Source organism: Pristiophorus japonicus, chromosome 22 (assembly GCF_044704955.1).
Source record: "Pristiophorus japonicus isolate sPriJap1 chromosome 22, sPriJap1.hap1, whole genome shotgun sequence".
In the NCBI taxonomy this organism is placed as follows: Eukaryota; Metazoa; Chordata; class Chondrichthyes; family Pristiophoridae; genus Pristiophorus; species Pristiophorus japonicus.
This window is the reverse complement of record NC_091998.1, coordinates 2,232,725-2,248,968: the sequence shown is the minus strand read 5'-3', so window position 1 is coordinate 2,248,968 and position 16,244 is coordinate 2,232,725. Positions and strand designations below refer to the sequence as shown.

Below are 16,244 nucleotides of genomic sequence, written 5' to 3'. Positions count from 1 at the left end.
TGACTGATCTTCGACCTCAACTCCACTTCCCCACACTGTCCCCTGATTCCCTTAATATCCAAAAATCTATCGATCTCTGTCCTGAATATACTCAACGACTGGGCCTCCACAGCCCCTCTAGGGCAGGGAATTCCAAAGATTCACCCTCCCACTGAGTGAAGAAGAGGGCTGGCCAGGACTGAGAGAGTCGAACATGCAGTTTCCTCCTTCTCTCCCAGTTAATAGGGATGGAATCTCTCTACAATTCCTCTCTGCGATTGGAGTAGCTGCTGTTTGCACCTTCATTTCTCCCCCCCCCCGACAAAAGGCCTAGGATTTTACGTTCCGATTTATTCCCAACACTCCCTGTCTGTGTGGTCCCAGCACTCTCTGTCTGCGTATTCCCAACACTCCCTGTCTGTGTATTCCCAGCACTCTCTGTCTGCATATTCCCAACACTTGCTTTCTCCATATTCCCAACACTCACTGTCTGTGTATTCCCAACACTCCCTGTCTGCGTATTCCCAACATTCCCTGTCTGTGTATTCCCAACACTCCCTGTCTGTGTTGTCCCAGCACGCTCTCAGATTTAGTGCAGACCCCAGAAGATGAAGTTGCTTACGTTTTGAATGGTGTCAAGCATGGACCTCCCTCCGTTCCAGGGCTTGGTGGACTTCCTCATGCAGTTCAGACTGGCCATGCTGTGCCACTTCCGATCCTCCAGCTTCCTGTGGAAAGCTCCAGCCAGCAACAGCACACTGTCATACAGATAGAGATTGGACGTCTGCAGCACAGAGGGAAGACGTTATTTATACTGAGATTTCAGCCATTGCCAATCCTAAACACATCCGAACTTTATTTATTGCTCTGGTGCTGATCGGGGGAGCAGTAACATCAATGGAACATTTTTCTCATTGCACGCAAGTGACTTGATTCATCTTTCTGGCCCCAAATATTCATGCTCGCATGCAGCAAGACCTGGACATCATTCAGGCTTGGCAAGTAACATTTTCACCACACAAGTGCCAGGCAATGACCATCTCCAACAAGCGAGAGTCTAACCACCTCCCCTTGACATTTAACGGCATTACCATCGCTGAATCCCCCACCATCAACATCCTGGGGTCACCATTGACCAGAAACTTAACCGGACCAGCCACATAAATACTGTAGCAACAAGAGCAGGTCAGAGGCTGGGTATTCTGCGGCGAGTGTCTCACCTCCTGACTCCCCAAAGCCTTTCCATCATCTACAAGGCACAAGTCAGGAGTGTGATGGAATACTCTCCACTTGCCTGGATGGTGCAGCTCCAACAACACTCGAGAAGCTCGACACCATCCAGGACAAAGCAGCCGCTTGATTGGCTCCCCATCCACCACCTTCAACACTCACTCCCTCCACCACCGGCGCACCGTGGCTGCAGTGTGTACCATCTACAAGATGCACTGCAGCAACTCGCCAAGGCTTCTTCGGCAGCACCTCCCAAACCCGCGACCTCTACCACCTAGAAGGACAAGGGCAGCAGGTGCATGGGAACACCACCACCTCCACGTTCCCCTCCAAGTCACACACCATCCTGACTTGAAAATATATCGGCCGTTCCTTCATCGTCGCTGGGTCAAAATCCTGGAACTCCCTCCCTAACAGCACTGTGGGAGCACCTTCACCACATGGACTGCAGCAGTTCAAGAAGGCGGCTCACCACCACCTTCTCAATTAGGGATGGGCAATAAATACCGGCCTTGCCAGCGATGTCCACATCCCAGGAACGAATATGAAAAATGAATCATATTCCCCTCTGCCCGAGTCACCCACCATTGCTTTGCTGTCAGGTGACAGACTACAGGCCAACATTCAGACAGTTGTTAGCAGATTGGGTATCTTGGCTAAGCTGCTCTATTAATCCTTCCAATTCCATCCCCTGAGGTTGCTGTATAAACTCTGCTTGCCCCCTCACCAGTCACATAGCTCACGACTGACAACTCACCCAGTAGTGGGAACCAACAATTGGCCATTGATGGGGCACAGAACGGAACAAACACACTGCCCCGAATGCTGCTCCCCTGCGCACTCTTCAACCTGGTGAACTTTCGCCTGCTCCGAGCTTAAGTATTGACACCTTCCTCCAGATGCAGGAGATTTCTAGGGCTTCACCCAAGGAGTGAAAGTTGCAGTTTGGACCTGCTGGCTCGGTCTTGCACTGATACCCAACACAAATTATCTTGAACAGAAAACATGACTGAGAATCATCCACAATACACCGATCACACGGAGTTACACGATCATAGAATCGTAGAAATTTACAGCACGGAAGGAGGCCATTTCGGCCCATCGTGTCCGTGCCGGCCGACCAAGAGCTATCCCGCCTAATCCCACTTTCCAGCTCTCGGTCCGTAGCCCTGTTACGGCACTTCAAGCGCACATCCAAGTACTTGTTAAATGGGGTGAGGGTTTCTGCCTCTACCACCCTTTCAGAGAGTTCCAGACCCCCACCACCCTCTGGGTGAAGAAATTTCACCTCAAATCCTTATACCAATTATTTTAAATGTATGCCCCCTGGTTGTTGACCCCTCTGCTAAGGTATCTCAGGGATCTATGTGGGATTAGGGAAAGATTTCAGGGACCTTGGAGGAGGTGGCGTCCGTGATTGAGGAAATGGCGTGCGGCTGCCAGCCAATCCCATTCGCCCACACCCACCGATCCCCAGGGATCCCCACACCCACTGAGATCCAGGGATCCCCACACCCATAGACCCAGGGATCCCCACACCCACTGAGATCCAGGGATCCCCACACCCATAGACCCAGGGATCCCCACACCCAGAGACCCAGGGATCCCCACACCCACTGAGATCCAGGGATCCCCACACCCATAGACCCAGGGATCCCCACACCCAGAGACCCAGGGATCCCCACACCCAGAGACCCAGCGATCCCCACACCCAGAGACCCAGGGATCCCCACACCCACTGAGATCCAGGGATCCCCACACCGATAGACCCAGGGATCCCCACACCCAGAGACCCAGGGATCCCCACACCCACTGAGACCCAGGGATCCCCACACCCACATAGACCCAGGGATCCTATCCTCACACCCAGAGACCCAGGGATCACCACACCCGCTGAGACCCAGGGATCCCCACACCCAGAGACCCAGGGATCCCCACACCCACTGAGACCCAGGGATCCCCACACCCACATAGACCCAGGGATCCTATCCTCACACCCAGAGACCCAGGGATCCCCACACCCAGAGACCCAGGGATCCCAGAAGTACCCACAGAGACCCAGGGATCCCCACACCCAGAGACCCAGGGATCCCCACACCCACAGAGACCCAGGGATCCCCACACCCACTGAGACCCAGGGATCCCCACACACAGAGACCCAGGGATCCCCACACTCACAGAGACTGAGAGAGATCAGATCCGATTGGATCGCCTGCCTCTGAGGTTTGGGAAGGAACTTTTGGCAGATGAGACGAAGTGAGTGATGTTGGAGCAGAGACTGAGTGTCAGGGTAGCTAACGGATAAAATCCATTCCTTTCATTTCACTCATCCACCAGCAAACAATAATAAAAGCCGTGATTGCTGACTGACATTACACAACCAAAAATATTACATGTCTATTAAACTGACAACTGGCTCATTGAAATATTTTAGTGTAAGCGTGTACTTGTCTCTTATCAAAGGACACAGATTCTATTCTTCACATCAAAGAGAATCTATTTGTAGTCATGATGCCGATGACAGATGTTATCCCAACACTGGCTTTATTAAAGAGAAAATCGCATCAGAACATCGTTTAAAAGAAACTGAACCTTATTCCAGCTACAATTACCCTGCAGCCTGAGTCCGAGGTGAGTTGAAATTGGCAGAACATGATTTATACAGCAGGGTAACCAATCCAACTCTGAGAGACAGAGGAAAGGTGTGCGTGCGAGAGAGTGTACGCGTGAGTGTGAGTGTGTATCGCTGTGTGTGAGAGACAGTATGTGTATGCAAGTGTGTGTCAATGTGTGTGTGAGACAGTGTGAGTATGTATGGCAGTGTGCGTGTGTGTGAGAGAGAGAGATAGTATGTGTGTGTGTGTGAGGTCCCAATTGTTCAATTTAAAATCCACAGGGAGTGTCCAACTCTTAAAACAGATAAATGTTTTATAAAGTTTCCAACTGCCCTCTGAGCAGCTCTGATAGATGCTCCACTCCCGGGTCAGACCCAAACACTGAGCCTGCTGAACAGGCTCATCTCCCTCTCCACAATCCGGGCCGGGGCTCCGGGTGAGACCACAGCCTCTCCATCACTGCACAATCAAAACAACCTCTGCATACCAACACGCAATCTAAAAACAGCCTAATTAACAAAATCCCTGCTAAATAATTCAACAATAAACAGATTTATCAGTTCAGATTTTAAATCCATTTGTTTCTTTTACTCTCAATTTCTGTTATTAATATTTTGGCCAAAAGTGGCACTATCTTCATTTAAAGATGTCTGTCCCTCCCCAAAATAAACGACCCCCCCCCCATATAACCCACTGCCCCCCATATAACCCACTGCCCCCCCATATAACCCACTGCCCCCCCATATAACCCACTGCCCCCCCATATAACCCACTGCCCCCCCATATAACCCACTGCCCCCCCATATAACCCACTGCCCCCCCATATAACCCACTGCCCCCCATATAACCCACTGCCCCCCCATATAACCCACTGCCCCCCCATATAACCCACTGCCCCCCATATAACCCACTGCCCCCCCATATAACCCACTGCCCATCCATATAACCCACTGCCCCCCATATAACCCACTGCCCCCCCATATAACCCACTGCCCATCCATATAACCCACTGCCCCCCATATAACCCACTGTTCCCCCATATAACCCACTGTCGCCCCCCATTTACCCCACCGTCACCTCTCTATAACAGGTGTATTTGCAAGATGCCAGTGTCGGTGCAGAGTGCCTGGACTATTGCTATTGCAGGACTTGGCCAACAATGCCCGTTGTGTTGCGCTGACACGAGGCTGGTGCTTAATATTGTCGCAAGGAAACCCGCTTCATCACCAATGGATCTCAGGGAAGGCATGGCTCCATGGCATTCCTGCAGCTACTTAAATATAGGCGGACCTTAACTGGTGGAACCTGTACAAGGTGACGGGCAAGGTTTATGTGCTTGTGTCACTTACAGACCTGTAGTGTTTGCAGGTATCCTTCCTGTGGGTCACACAGCAGTGAGGAGATGCGATGGTTGTTCCTCATACACCTATGGTTGGGATCCTTGGAGGTGGGGAAGATCTGACGGACCACTGTCATACGCCCCAGCGCACTGTGAACCAGCTCCAGGATCTCGGAGTCGCTGATTTCCTGGTAATTACAAATTGTACAATACATTAAGACTTGCATTTATATAGCGCCTTTCACAACCACCGGACGTCCCAAAGCGCTTTACAACCAATTAAATACTTATACTGTGTAGTCGCTGTTGTAATGTAGGAAACGCCAATTTGCGCACAGCAAGCTCCCACAAACAGCAATGTGATAACGACCAGGTAATCTGTTTACAATGATATTGATTGAGGGATAAATGTTGACCAGGACATTGGGGAGAACTCCCCTGCTCTTCTTTGAAGTTGTACCATGGGATCTTTTATGTCCACCCAAGAGGGCAGAAGGGGCCTCGGTTTAACGACTCAGCCGAAAGACGGCACCTCCGACAGTGCGGCGCTCCCTCAGTACTGCCCCTCCGACAGTGCGGCGCTCCCTCAGTACTGCCCCTCTGACAGTGCAGTGCTCCCTCAGTACTGCCCCTCCGACAGTGCGGCGCTCCCTCAGTACTGCCCCTCTGACAGTGCAGTGCTCCCTCAGTACTGCCCCTCCGACAGTGCGGCACTGCCTCAGTACTGCCCCTCCGACAGTGCGGCGCTCCCTCAGTACTGCCCCTCTGACAGTGCAGTGCTCCCTCAGTACTGCCCCTCCGACAGTGCGGCGCTCCCTCAGTACTGCCCCTCCGACAGTGCGGCGCTCCCTCAGTACTGCCCCTCCGACAGTGCAGTGCTCCCTCAGTACTGCCCCTCTGACAGTGCGGCACTCCCTCAGTACTGCCCCTCCGACAGTGCGGCGCTCCCTCAGTACTGCCCCTCCGACAGTGCAGTGCTCCCTCAGTACTGCCCCTCTGACAGTGCGGCACTCCCTCAGTACTGCCCCTCCGACAGTGCGGCGCTCCCTCAGTACTGCCCCTCCAACAGTGCAGTGCTCCCTCAGTACTGCCCCTCTGACAGTGCGGCGCTCCCTCAGTACTGCCCCTCCAACAGTGCAGCGCTCCCTCAGTACTGCCCCTCCAACAGTGCAGTGCTCCCTCAGTACTGCCCCTCCGACAGTGCAGTGCTCCCTCAGTACTGCCCCTCTGACAGTGCGGCACTCCCTCAGTACTGCCCCTCCGACAGTGCGGCGCTCCCTCAGTACTGCCCCTCCAACAGTGCAGTGCTCCCTCAGTACTGCCCCTCTGACAGTGCGGCGCTCCCTCAGTACTGCCCCTCCAACAGTGCAGCGCTCCCTCAGTACTGCCCCTCCGACAGTGCGGCACTCCCTCAGTACCGCCCCTCCGACAGTGCAGTGCTCCCTCAGTACTGCCCCTCTGACAGTGCGGCGCTCCCTCAGTACTGCACTGGGAGTGTCAGCCTAGATTTTTGTGCTCAAATATCTGGAATGGGACTTGAACCCACAACTTCTGGCTCAGAGGCGAGAAAGTGCTGCCCACTGAGCCACAGCTGACACGCACATGTAGTAAATGAAATACGATTCTTCATCCATTTGGGTACTTTTTCAAGGGGAAATCCCATGTGATGATATTCTGTTTATCTGCCTGTGGGAACTATGACTCCAACACCAAGCAGTCCACCTGCTAGTTGCACAGATTGCTAGCTCAGATATCAAAGAGCTTTGTTGGGAGTACAGTGTGGGGCTGGTTTGGGTATCCAATGTCTCTGAATGGTTTCAAAGCTGTGATGTAGCCTGCATAGTTCCAGAGTTGGAGAGACTTTTATTCGGGTCGTTTCAGCATTCGAGCGGTGTCACTTTGTAAATATTTCCCACCCCAACCGGGCTCCGGCTGACTTGTGGCAACTGGATCCTTCGGGGTCAGAACCCGGCCTGGAAGCCCGAACAAACCGTTGTTTTTGCGAGTGGAAAGGCTTGCTTGGGCCCCAAAGTCACTGTTGAGAACAGTGTTTCAGTCATCCAAGGGCTTACTGCCTGTGAGGACTGACAGCCAAAGTCTCCACTGTCGGAATCGGCGGGAATTGTGAATACTCTTGGCCCCTTCTTCATTAAAGATGCAGATACAAACCTTTACTCCAAAGTCCAAAGGGGCTGATGTCAATGATCAAATATTGATGGGTATTTCAGGGACATAAATATTGCAACATGTGAAGATGCTGATATTTCTTCCGCATGAGCAGATTTGTATGATTGTCTGCAATAGGCTGATATATATTCTGCGAATTCTATTGTCATGAACAGGAGAAAGTGCGCTCGAGGCATCAACTTCCTCAGCAGCAAAGAGACGTTCGAGTTGTGCTTCCCCCTGGCTGGGCCAAAGCAGGGACCTCAGTTTTAGGGCCAATGTCCCAGAGTAGCTTCAATAGAAGCAGCAGGCGTTCAGACATCAAAGCTCACAACCGGGGAAAGCAGTTGGTCTTATCCAGTGTTCGGCTGCTCCTCAACAGCTTAAGGTGGTTCGATGTCAGGGCCCAGCTATTCTCTGGTGCCCTGGCCAAACCCGCCCACAACTTCACTACTTCAAAAAAAGTACCCCAAAGGCTAATTTTCTCCAATGCTCCCCTCTCTGGTCTTCCCACCACCATCCTACATAATCTACAACTCATCCAGAACTCTGCTGTTCATATCCTACGCACACCCTATCACCTCTGCCCTCACCAACATACATTGGTTTCCCATCCCTCCATGCTTCATCAGTACCATGGTCCTCAATCTCCCACCCATCCACAGCCTCACCTCACCTTGCTCTCTACACTTTGCCAGCCCTACATTGCAGCATATCTCCTTCCCCAGCTCTGGTTATCGAGCCCTCCTCCCTTCCTACCACTGTTGGCTGGTAGGCTGAAGTCGCTGACCTTTCGTAAACCCTCCCACCCCACTACCTCGCTCCGCACCGTGAAACCTGCCGCTTTGAGCACGCCTTCAATCACCTCTTGTAACTCTTCCCCAACTCTTCACTCAGCATCTTCCCATCGCCCTGCTTCCACTGCCTGTCCAATCAGAGACAACGGGACTGAGAATTCATTTTATTCATTCTTGTGAGGTGGGCATCACGGGCAAGGCGGGCACGGATTGCCCCAAGAAGTATGGTGGGCCTTCTTCCTGAGCCGCTGCAGTAGCAGTTTGATTCCCGAGTGGCTCGCTCGGACATTTCAGGGGACAGTGAAGAGTCAGCCACACTACTGTGGGTCTGGAGTCACATATCGGCCAGACCAGGTAAAGGCGGCAGATTTCCTTCCCGAAAGGACGTCAGTGAACCCGATGGATTTTATGACAATCCGACCGCTTCATGGTCACTTTTACTGAGACCGGCTTTTCCAGATTTAGTTTTTAAATGCCATGGTGAAATTTAAACTTCCATTCTCTGGTTTAATCCTGCAATGTAACCGCTACACTACTGTACCCAGGCCTAATTAGCACTCGCAGCAAGTACATTTTTTTACAGGGAAGGTTATTAGAACATGGAATGTGTTATCACAAGTGGCCACTGAGGCAGATTTGAAAACATAATTTAAAGGGAAACTGGATAAGTATTAGAGCAAGAATTAAAGCAAGCTATAGCGGGGGGATAGGTAACCAGGGTGGGTACAGCCTGCTCCGGTTGAGGATCTTGTCCTGACAGTGCAATCAGGAACATGCTCTGTGCTGAAAGGAGACCCAAAGACTAAAAGAGGATCTTCAAAGTTATTTAATTAAAAATGAATAAGCTCAGATTGACAGAAATGTGTTTAACAGCGAATGGTCTGTGCACTGGGCAGCCTGCTCATGGTCTCCCAGTCTGTCCAAAGCTGTCACCGCTCTTTAGTATGTACACCTTTCCCCACATTCTGTATAATTGAACTTGACAGAACGGCTCGGTGAATCTTTCTGGCTCGTTTGTGGTTCTGTTCAGTCAATTACATGCTCGTCTTGATTCCTTTAAATAAAAGTATTTATTAGGGGTGTGTGTAACTGGTCTGTGCTCACTATCGCTCTCACTGGGGGGGGGGGCTGTGTGCTCACTATCGCTCTCACTGGGTGGGGGGCTGTGTGCTCACTATCACTCTCACTGGGGGGGGGCTGTGTGCTCACTATCACTCTCACTGGGGGGGGGGCTGTGTGCTCACTATCACTCTCACTGGGGGGGGCTGTGTGCTCACTATCACTCTCACTGGGGGGGGGCTGTGTGCTCACTATCACTCTCACTGGGGGGGGGGCTGTGTGCTCACTATCGCTCTCACTGGGGGGGGCTGTGTGCTCACTATTGCTCTCACTGGGGGGGGCTGGTGTGCTCACTATCGCTCTCACTTGGGGGGGCTGTGTGCTCACTATCGCTCTCACTGGGGGGGGGGGGCTGTGTGCTCACTATCACTCTCACTGGGGTGGGGAAGCTGTGTGCTCACTATCACTCTCACTGGGGTGGGGATGCTGTGTGCTCACTATCACTCTCACTGGGGGGGCTCTGTGCTCACTATCACTCTCACTGGGGTGGGGAAGCTGTGTGCTCACTATCACTCTCACTGGGGTGGGGATGCTGTGTGCTCACTATCACTCTCACTGGGGGGGCTGTGTGCTCACTATCACTCTCACTTGGGGGGGCTGTGTGCTCACTATCACTCTCACTTGGGGGGGCTGTGTGCTCACTATCGCCTCACTGGGGGGGGGATGCTGTGTGCTCACTATCACTCTCACTGGGGGGGCTCTGTGCTCACTATCGCTCTCACTGGGAGGGGGATGCTGTGTGCTCACTATCGCTCTCACTGGTGGGGGCGGGGTGGAGTGTGTAACTGGGCTGTGGTCACTATCGCTCTCACTGGGAGGAGGGGGACGGTGTGTGTGAAATGGTCCGTGTGCTCACTACCCCACTCTCACTTGCGGGGGTGGGGGGTCTCACTATCACACTCACTGAGGGTCGACGGTCTTGATTTTAAGTATTGATTATAATATGTCCTTACTATACAGTATAACTGCACACGAGGCCCATACTGGAGAGAAGGTCACTCTGTGACCAGTTACCTTTATTAACAAGACCTCAAGAGGCAGACGGTGGGTGGAGCTTCCCCTTTTATACCTGAAAGTCCAGGTTAGGAGTGACTCCCACAAGTTCACTCCCTTGTGGTCAATGTTCTCACGGTGTACAACTTAGGTCAGTTTATACATGGGTTACAATGCTGGTTGAATACATGACATCACCTCCCCCCAAAGTCTTATTGGGATCACAGGTTGAGTGTCTCTGGTGGTTTACGCTCCCTTGCAGAGCGCCTGAGTTGGGGCTCCGGTTGTTGGGCGCTGGCCTGAGTGTCTGCTGTTTGCGGTGCCTCAGGCCTGTCCGGATTGCCCACAGTGACTGGGCTCTCCTCCCTTTGGTTCCGGTGTTCGGTCACCTGTGGTGGAGTGAACTCTACATCGTGTTCTTCCTCTGCTTCTTCTATGGGGTTGCTGAACCTCCTTTTAGTTTGATCCACGTGTTTGCGGCAGATTTGTCCATTGGTAAGTTTAACTACCAAAACTCTATTCCCCTCTTTGACAATCACAGTGCCTGCGAGCCATTTGGGCCCTGCAGCGTAATTAAGGACAAAAACAGGGTCATTGACATCAATACATCGCACTCTCGCATTCCTGTCATGGTAGTCACATTGTGGCTGGCGCCTGCTCTCAACAATTTTTTTCATAGTGGGTGTATAAGGGATAACCTGGTTTTGAGCGTCTTTTTCATTAGCAGCTCTGCGGGTGGAACCCCTGTGAGTGAGTGTGATCGGGATCTATTGACCAACAGGAGGTGTGATAAGTGGCTTTGTAGGGAACCCCCTTGGATTCTGAGCATCCCCTGTTTGATTATCTGCACTGCTCGTTCTGCCTGGCCATTTGAGGCCGGCTTGAACGGTGTCGTTCTAACATGGTTAATTCCATTGTCTGCCATGAAGTCCTGGAATTCAGTGCTTGTGAAACACGGCCATTGTTGCTGACCAAGACATCCGGTAGACCATGGGCGGCGAACATTGCCCGTAGACTTTCTACCATGGCAGAGGATGTGCTTGAATTTAAAACGGTACACTCAAAAACATTTTTCCCATGAAAGGACCTGTGTAGTCCACATGGATGCGTGACCATGGCTTGGCGGGCCAGGACCAGGGCCTAAGGGGGGCTTCCCTGGGTGCGTTGCCCAGCTGAGCACACGTGTTGCACCTGCGAACACAAAGTTCCAGGTCTGCATCTATCCCTGGCCACCAAACGTGTGACCTGGCAATTGCCTTCATCATGACAATGCCCAGGTGCTCATTGTGAAGTTCTCTGATAAACACCTCTCTGCCCTTCTGGGGCATGACTACTCGGTTTCCCCACAGTAGGCAATCGGCCTGAATCGAGAGTTCATCCTTGCGCCTATGAAGCGGTTTAAATTCCTCAGGGCATGCCCCGTACGTGGCTGCCCAGTCCCCATTCAGGACACATTTCTTAACTAAAGACAGTAGCGGGTGTTTATTTGTCCAGACTTTAATCTGACGGGCTGTCACAGGTGAGCCTTCGCTTTCGAAAGCTTCAATAGCCCATGACCATCTCAGTACCATGCTCAGCTGTCCCCTCAGTGGTGGCTAGTGGGAGCCTGCTGAGTGCATCGGCGCAGTTTTCAGTGCCCGGTCTGTGCCGAATTGTGTAGTCATAGGCGGCTAATGTGAGTGCTCACCTCTGTATGTGGGCCGATGCATTTGCATTTATGGCCTTGTTGTCGGCCAAAAGGGACGTTAGGGGTTTGTGATCTGTCTCCAGCTCAAATTTCCTGCCAAACAGGTGCGTTTTTTTTACTGCAGATACACATGCTAGCGCTTCCTTTTCTGCCATCCTGTAGCCTCTTTCTGCCCGAGACAAACTTCTGGAGACATAAGCTACCGGCTGTAACTGACCAGTCATTCACATGCTGCAACACACACCCGACCCCATAGGACGATGCATCACACGTTAAAACAAGTTTCTTACACCGGTCATATAACGTTAACAGTTTGTTGGAGCTTAACAAATTGCGTGCTCTATCAAAAGCCCTTTCCTGGCTGTCCCCCCAGACCCATTCGCAACCTTTGCGTAGGAGCACGTGTAGCGGCTCTAACAGCGTGCTCAATTTGGGAAGAAAGTTGCCAAAATAGTTCAGGGGCCCCAGGAATGAACGCAGCTCCATCGTGTTACGGGGTCTGGGCGCTCTCTGTTTTAGACGCAGTAGGTCTGATCCCATCTGCTGCTACCCTCCTCCCCAGGAATTCTACCTCTGGAGCTAAGAAGACGCACTTCGCTTTTTTCAGTCGCAGCCCTACCCGGTCCAGTCTGCGTAGCACCTCCTCCAGGTTGTGGAGGTGTTCTTCAGTATCGTGACCCGTGATGAGGATGTCGTCTTGAAAAACTACCGTCCTTGGAATCGAATTGAGGAGGCTTTCCATATTTCGCTGAAAGATCGCGGCGGCCGAACGAATCCCGAACAGACATCTATTATACTCAAACAACCCCTTGTGTGTCGTGATGGTGGTCAGCTTCTTCGACTCACTCGCCAGCTCCTGGGTCATGTAAGCTGAGGTCAGGTCCAATTTTGAAAAAGGTTTGCCACCGGATAGCGTCACAAAGAGGTCCTCCGCTCTCGGTAGCGGGTACTGGTCTTGGAGTGACACCCAATTGATGGTGGCCTTGTAATCGCCACATATTCTGACCGACCCATCCGCCTTGAGCACCGGCACAATCGGGCTCGCCCAGTCACTGAATTCGACTGGCGAGATGATGCCTTCCCTCAGCAGGCGGTCCAATTCGCCTTCTATCTTTTCCAGCATCACGTACGGCACCGCTCTGGCCTTGTGGTGTACTGGCCTGGCGTCCGGGTTTATGTGAATCACTACCTTGGTCCCCATGAAAGTGCCGATGCCGGGTTGAAATAATGAGTCGAATTTGTCCAGGATCTGTGAGCATGATACTCGCTCCACAGAAGAAATTGAATTGACATCGCCCCATTTCCAGTTCATGACAGCAAGCCAACTCCTCCCCAGTAGTGCGGGACCGTCCCCCGGGACAATCCAGAGTGGCAACCTGTTCTCCGAAACTTTGTGGGTCACAACTACCGTGGCGCTGCCTAGCACCGGAATGATCTCCTTTCTATATGTCCATAGCAGTGCGTCAATCAGCAATAATTTTGGCCTCCTGGCCTTGGTCACCCACAACTTTTTGAACTGTTTGATACTCATCAGGGACTGGCTGGCCCCAGTGTCTAGCTCCATTAATACTGAGATGCCATTGAGGAGCACTTTCATCATTATCGGTGGTGTCCTGGTATATGAACTGTATACGTGCTCCACATGAACTCGCTGAACTTCAGCTTCCAGCGATTTCCCCCAGTATTCATTTGGCCTCGTAGGGCTTACATCGGGCCCGTCCTCCTCGTACATCAACCTGGCTGCAGGCTTCCTGCACATACACGCCAAGTGACTGCTGACGTTGCAGTTTCTGCAGGTATATTGCTGATTGTGTGTTTGCCTCCACACCTCCAGCATGAGGTGGAGGCCCCGTTGTTGGAAACAAAAGGTCCATTACCAGTCGATCGTCTCTGACTGTCTCTGTAACTGTCCTTAAGCGAACTATTAACAGGTGTTGATGGCCCCATTACTGGCCGCATTGTCCATTGCTGTGGCATGAATCGCCGTTCAGCTAGCCATTGTCTCTGTTGAATTCCCCCTTTGGGTTCGACTACATGCTGGGCATGTCCGATTGCCCTTGTCTGCCTGGAGAACTGTGTGCCGCATTAACAATGTTGACTCCCTGGTCGCTTGCCACATTTGAGCCAAGATTTTTGCCATAAATCATTCTGGTCTCTTCCTCCCCTGAGATAAATGTCTGGGCTATCAGAGCCGCTGCTTCCAAGGTCAAGTCTTTGGTCTCATTCAGTTTCCTGAAAACCCCAGCATGCACGATGCCCTCAATAAAAAAGTCTCGCAGCATCTCCGCTCTGCATGCATCTGGGAACTTACATAGGCTCACCAGTCGCCGGAGGTCTGCCACGAAGTCTGGAACGCTTTGCCCTTCTCGCCGCCGGTGCGTGTAAAACCGGTGTCTCGCCAAATGCATGCTGCTCCCCGATCAACTTACGTCTTGTCCACCGGCTTCTCTGGCGCTAGAAGGTCCTTCATCAGGGAGTACGTTCTGAATCCACAAACCGTCAGGAGATGAGCCCTGCGTTTGTCGGCCGAATCATGTCCCAACCATTCCTTAGTGACAAAACTTTGCTGTAGTCTCTCAACAAAGTCGTGCCAATCATCACCAACACAGTACCTCTCTTCTGTGCTGCTAGTGGCCATGCTCGCGTGGTTTAAATCCCAGTTTCTCGTCGCCAATAATATGTCCTTATTATACAGTATGAATGCACACGAGGCCCATACTTGAGAAAAGATCACTCTGTGACCAGTTACCTTTATTACCAAGACCTCAAGAGGCAGACGGTGGGTGGAGCTTCCCCTTTTATACCGGAATTGTCCAGGTTAGGAGTGTCTCCCACAAGTTCGCCCCCTGTGATCAGCGTTTTCAAGGTATACAACTTAGGTCAGCTTATACATGGGTTACAATGACAGTTGAATACATGACAGATTAGTCGGTTATAATCAGGAAATCGATGAGGACGTCAGATATTTAACCAGGCAACGAGGTAGCTGAAGAGACTGACCAACCAGTGACAGTGTAGCTGGTACTTGTCACTGCTGCACCAGTCCGGGCTCGATTGGCAAATAGTGTATGTGATGCTAAGTTAGGTGGTCTTAATGCTGGGCATGTTGCTGTGAGGCGGGATTAATCCTGCAGGAAACACCCGTCTCCCACAGGTTAGAAACATCAATTGGCCCAATTATCGCTGGGAACACAGCTCCAATCCCAATATGATTCCACCTTTACGTTAATACAGTGGGAACCGTACCTGGAGCAGAGTAGAATTCCCGGCAGATTGTTTTCAGTGCTGGTTTATTCTGTGCAGTGGGTGGGATTCCCAATGTGCGATCGTTGTTTATAATGGGGCACTACAGTAAGCAAACATGTTCCGGTGGCAGTGTTGGCTTGTGTTATATGTCTATAGAAACTCTTTCAATTGGTTCTGTTGCATGTCTCCGTGGAAACTAAGGAAACGCCAGCATCTGCAGCAATTTCCTACAAATCCCAAGTGTATCTGGAGACGTGTGCTGGTCACCATCGGCACAGATACCGCGTGACAGCAGGAACGCTTGCAGGGGAGGAACTGGAACAATAAGACGGGAACACTGTGAGTGCAAGTGGATCGGAGGATGAAAGGGAAAACAGGCTCTGAACACAGCAAGATTTCAAAATAACTTGTTTCTCTTTCTGACATTACTTTCACTTCAAAGTAATTCCTTGTGTGAAGCCCTGAGACCTCTCGGAGACATGTGATAGAGAGTCTATAAATGCAATTCTCTCTTTTGTATTTCCTCAAAGCTGCTGATAAATGGTAGAGATGAATAAACATATTGTACTTTCTTCACATGTAAATATTAGCAGAATATGTACTGGAAGGAATAAATCTTTTTGTAGGAGTGTTTCATGCTTTGTGCCAGGATTATGACGTGGTGTAAAGCTCTCTCTAACCTACTCGTTATCAAAGTGCTTGCCGCTTCTCCCATGCCTTCCCACTGTGCAACACAACATCAAAAGCCGTGCTTAAATCGCACACCAGTAAATCTATTCAGCAAACCTTCTCTCCCATGTATCTATGCTGGCTCTCTTTTCCCATCCCATCCCTTTCCAGCTGTTTCATGTTCCCTCTCTCAGTATTTGACCCGAGATGTCAGTCTCACCGCCCATAACCGATGGAGGAATTCCTCGGAGACAATGTAAAGCCTTCAGTGCTGCAGGCGGGTGAGGAACATACTGAGAGAGTGATGCGAAGACTGTTTAACAAAATTCACGAAGAGCAAGTGCCTGAAGACTGGGGAAAGGCAATAAGATCAATCTTCACAGGAGACAGGACCAAGCACATCA

At 51.4% G+C, this 16,244-nt stretch overlaps 1 protein-coding gene across 1 annotated transcript in view; it reads right to left on the bottom strand.

Moving 5' to 3' along the window:
- The window catches only part of LOC139235156 (glutamate receptor ionotropic, delta-1-like), a 765,307-nt gene that overhangs the window by 104,988 nt on the left and 644,075 nt on the right, over positions 1-16,244 (bottom strand). The window contains exons 6-7 of the mRNA XM_070866376.1: positions 5,178-5,351; positions 602-763 (exon numbers count right to left, since the gene is read on the bottom strand). Of these exons, the coding sequence (XP_070722477.1) occupies positions 602-763; positions 5,178-5,351 (336 nt within the window). The remainder of the gene's footprint in view (positions 1-601; positions 764-5,177; positions 5,352-16,244) is intronic.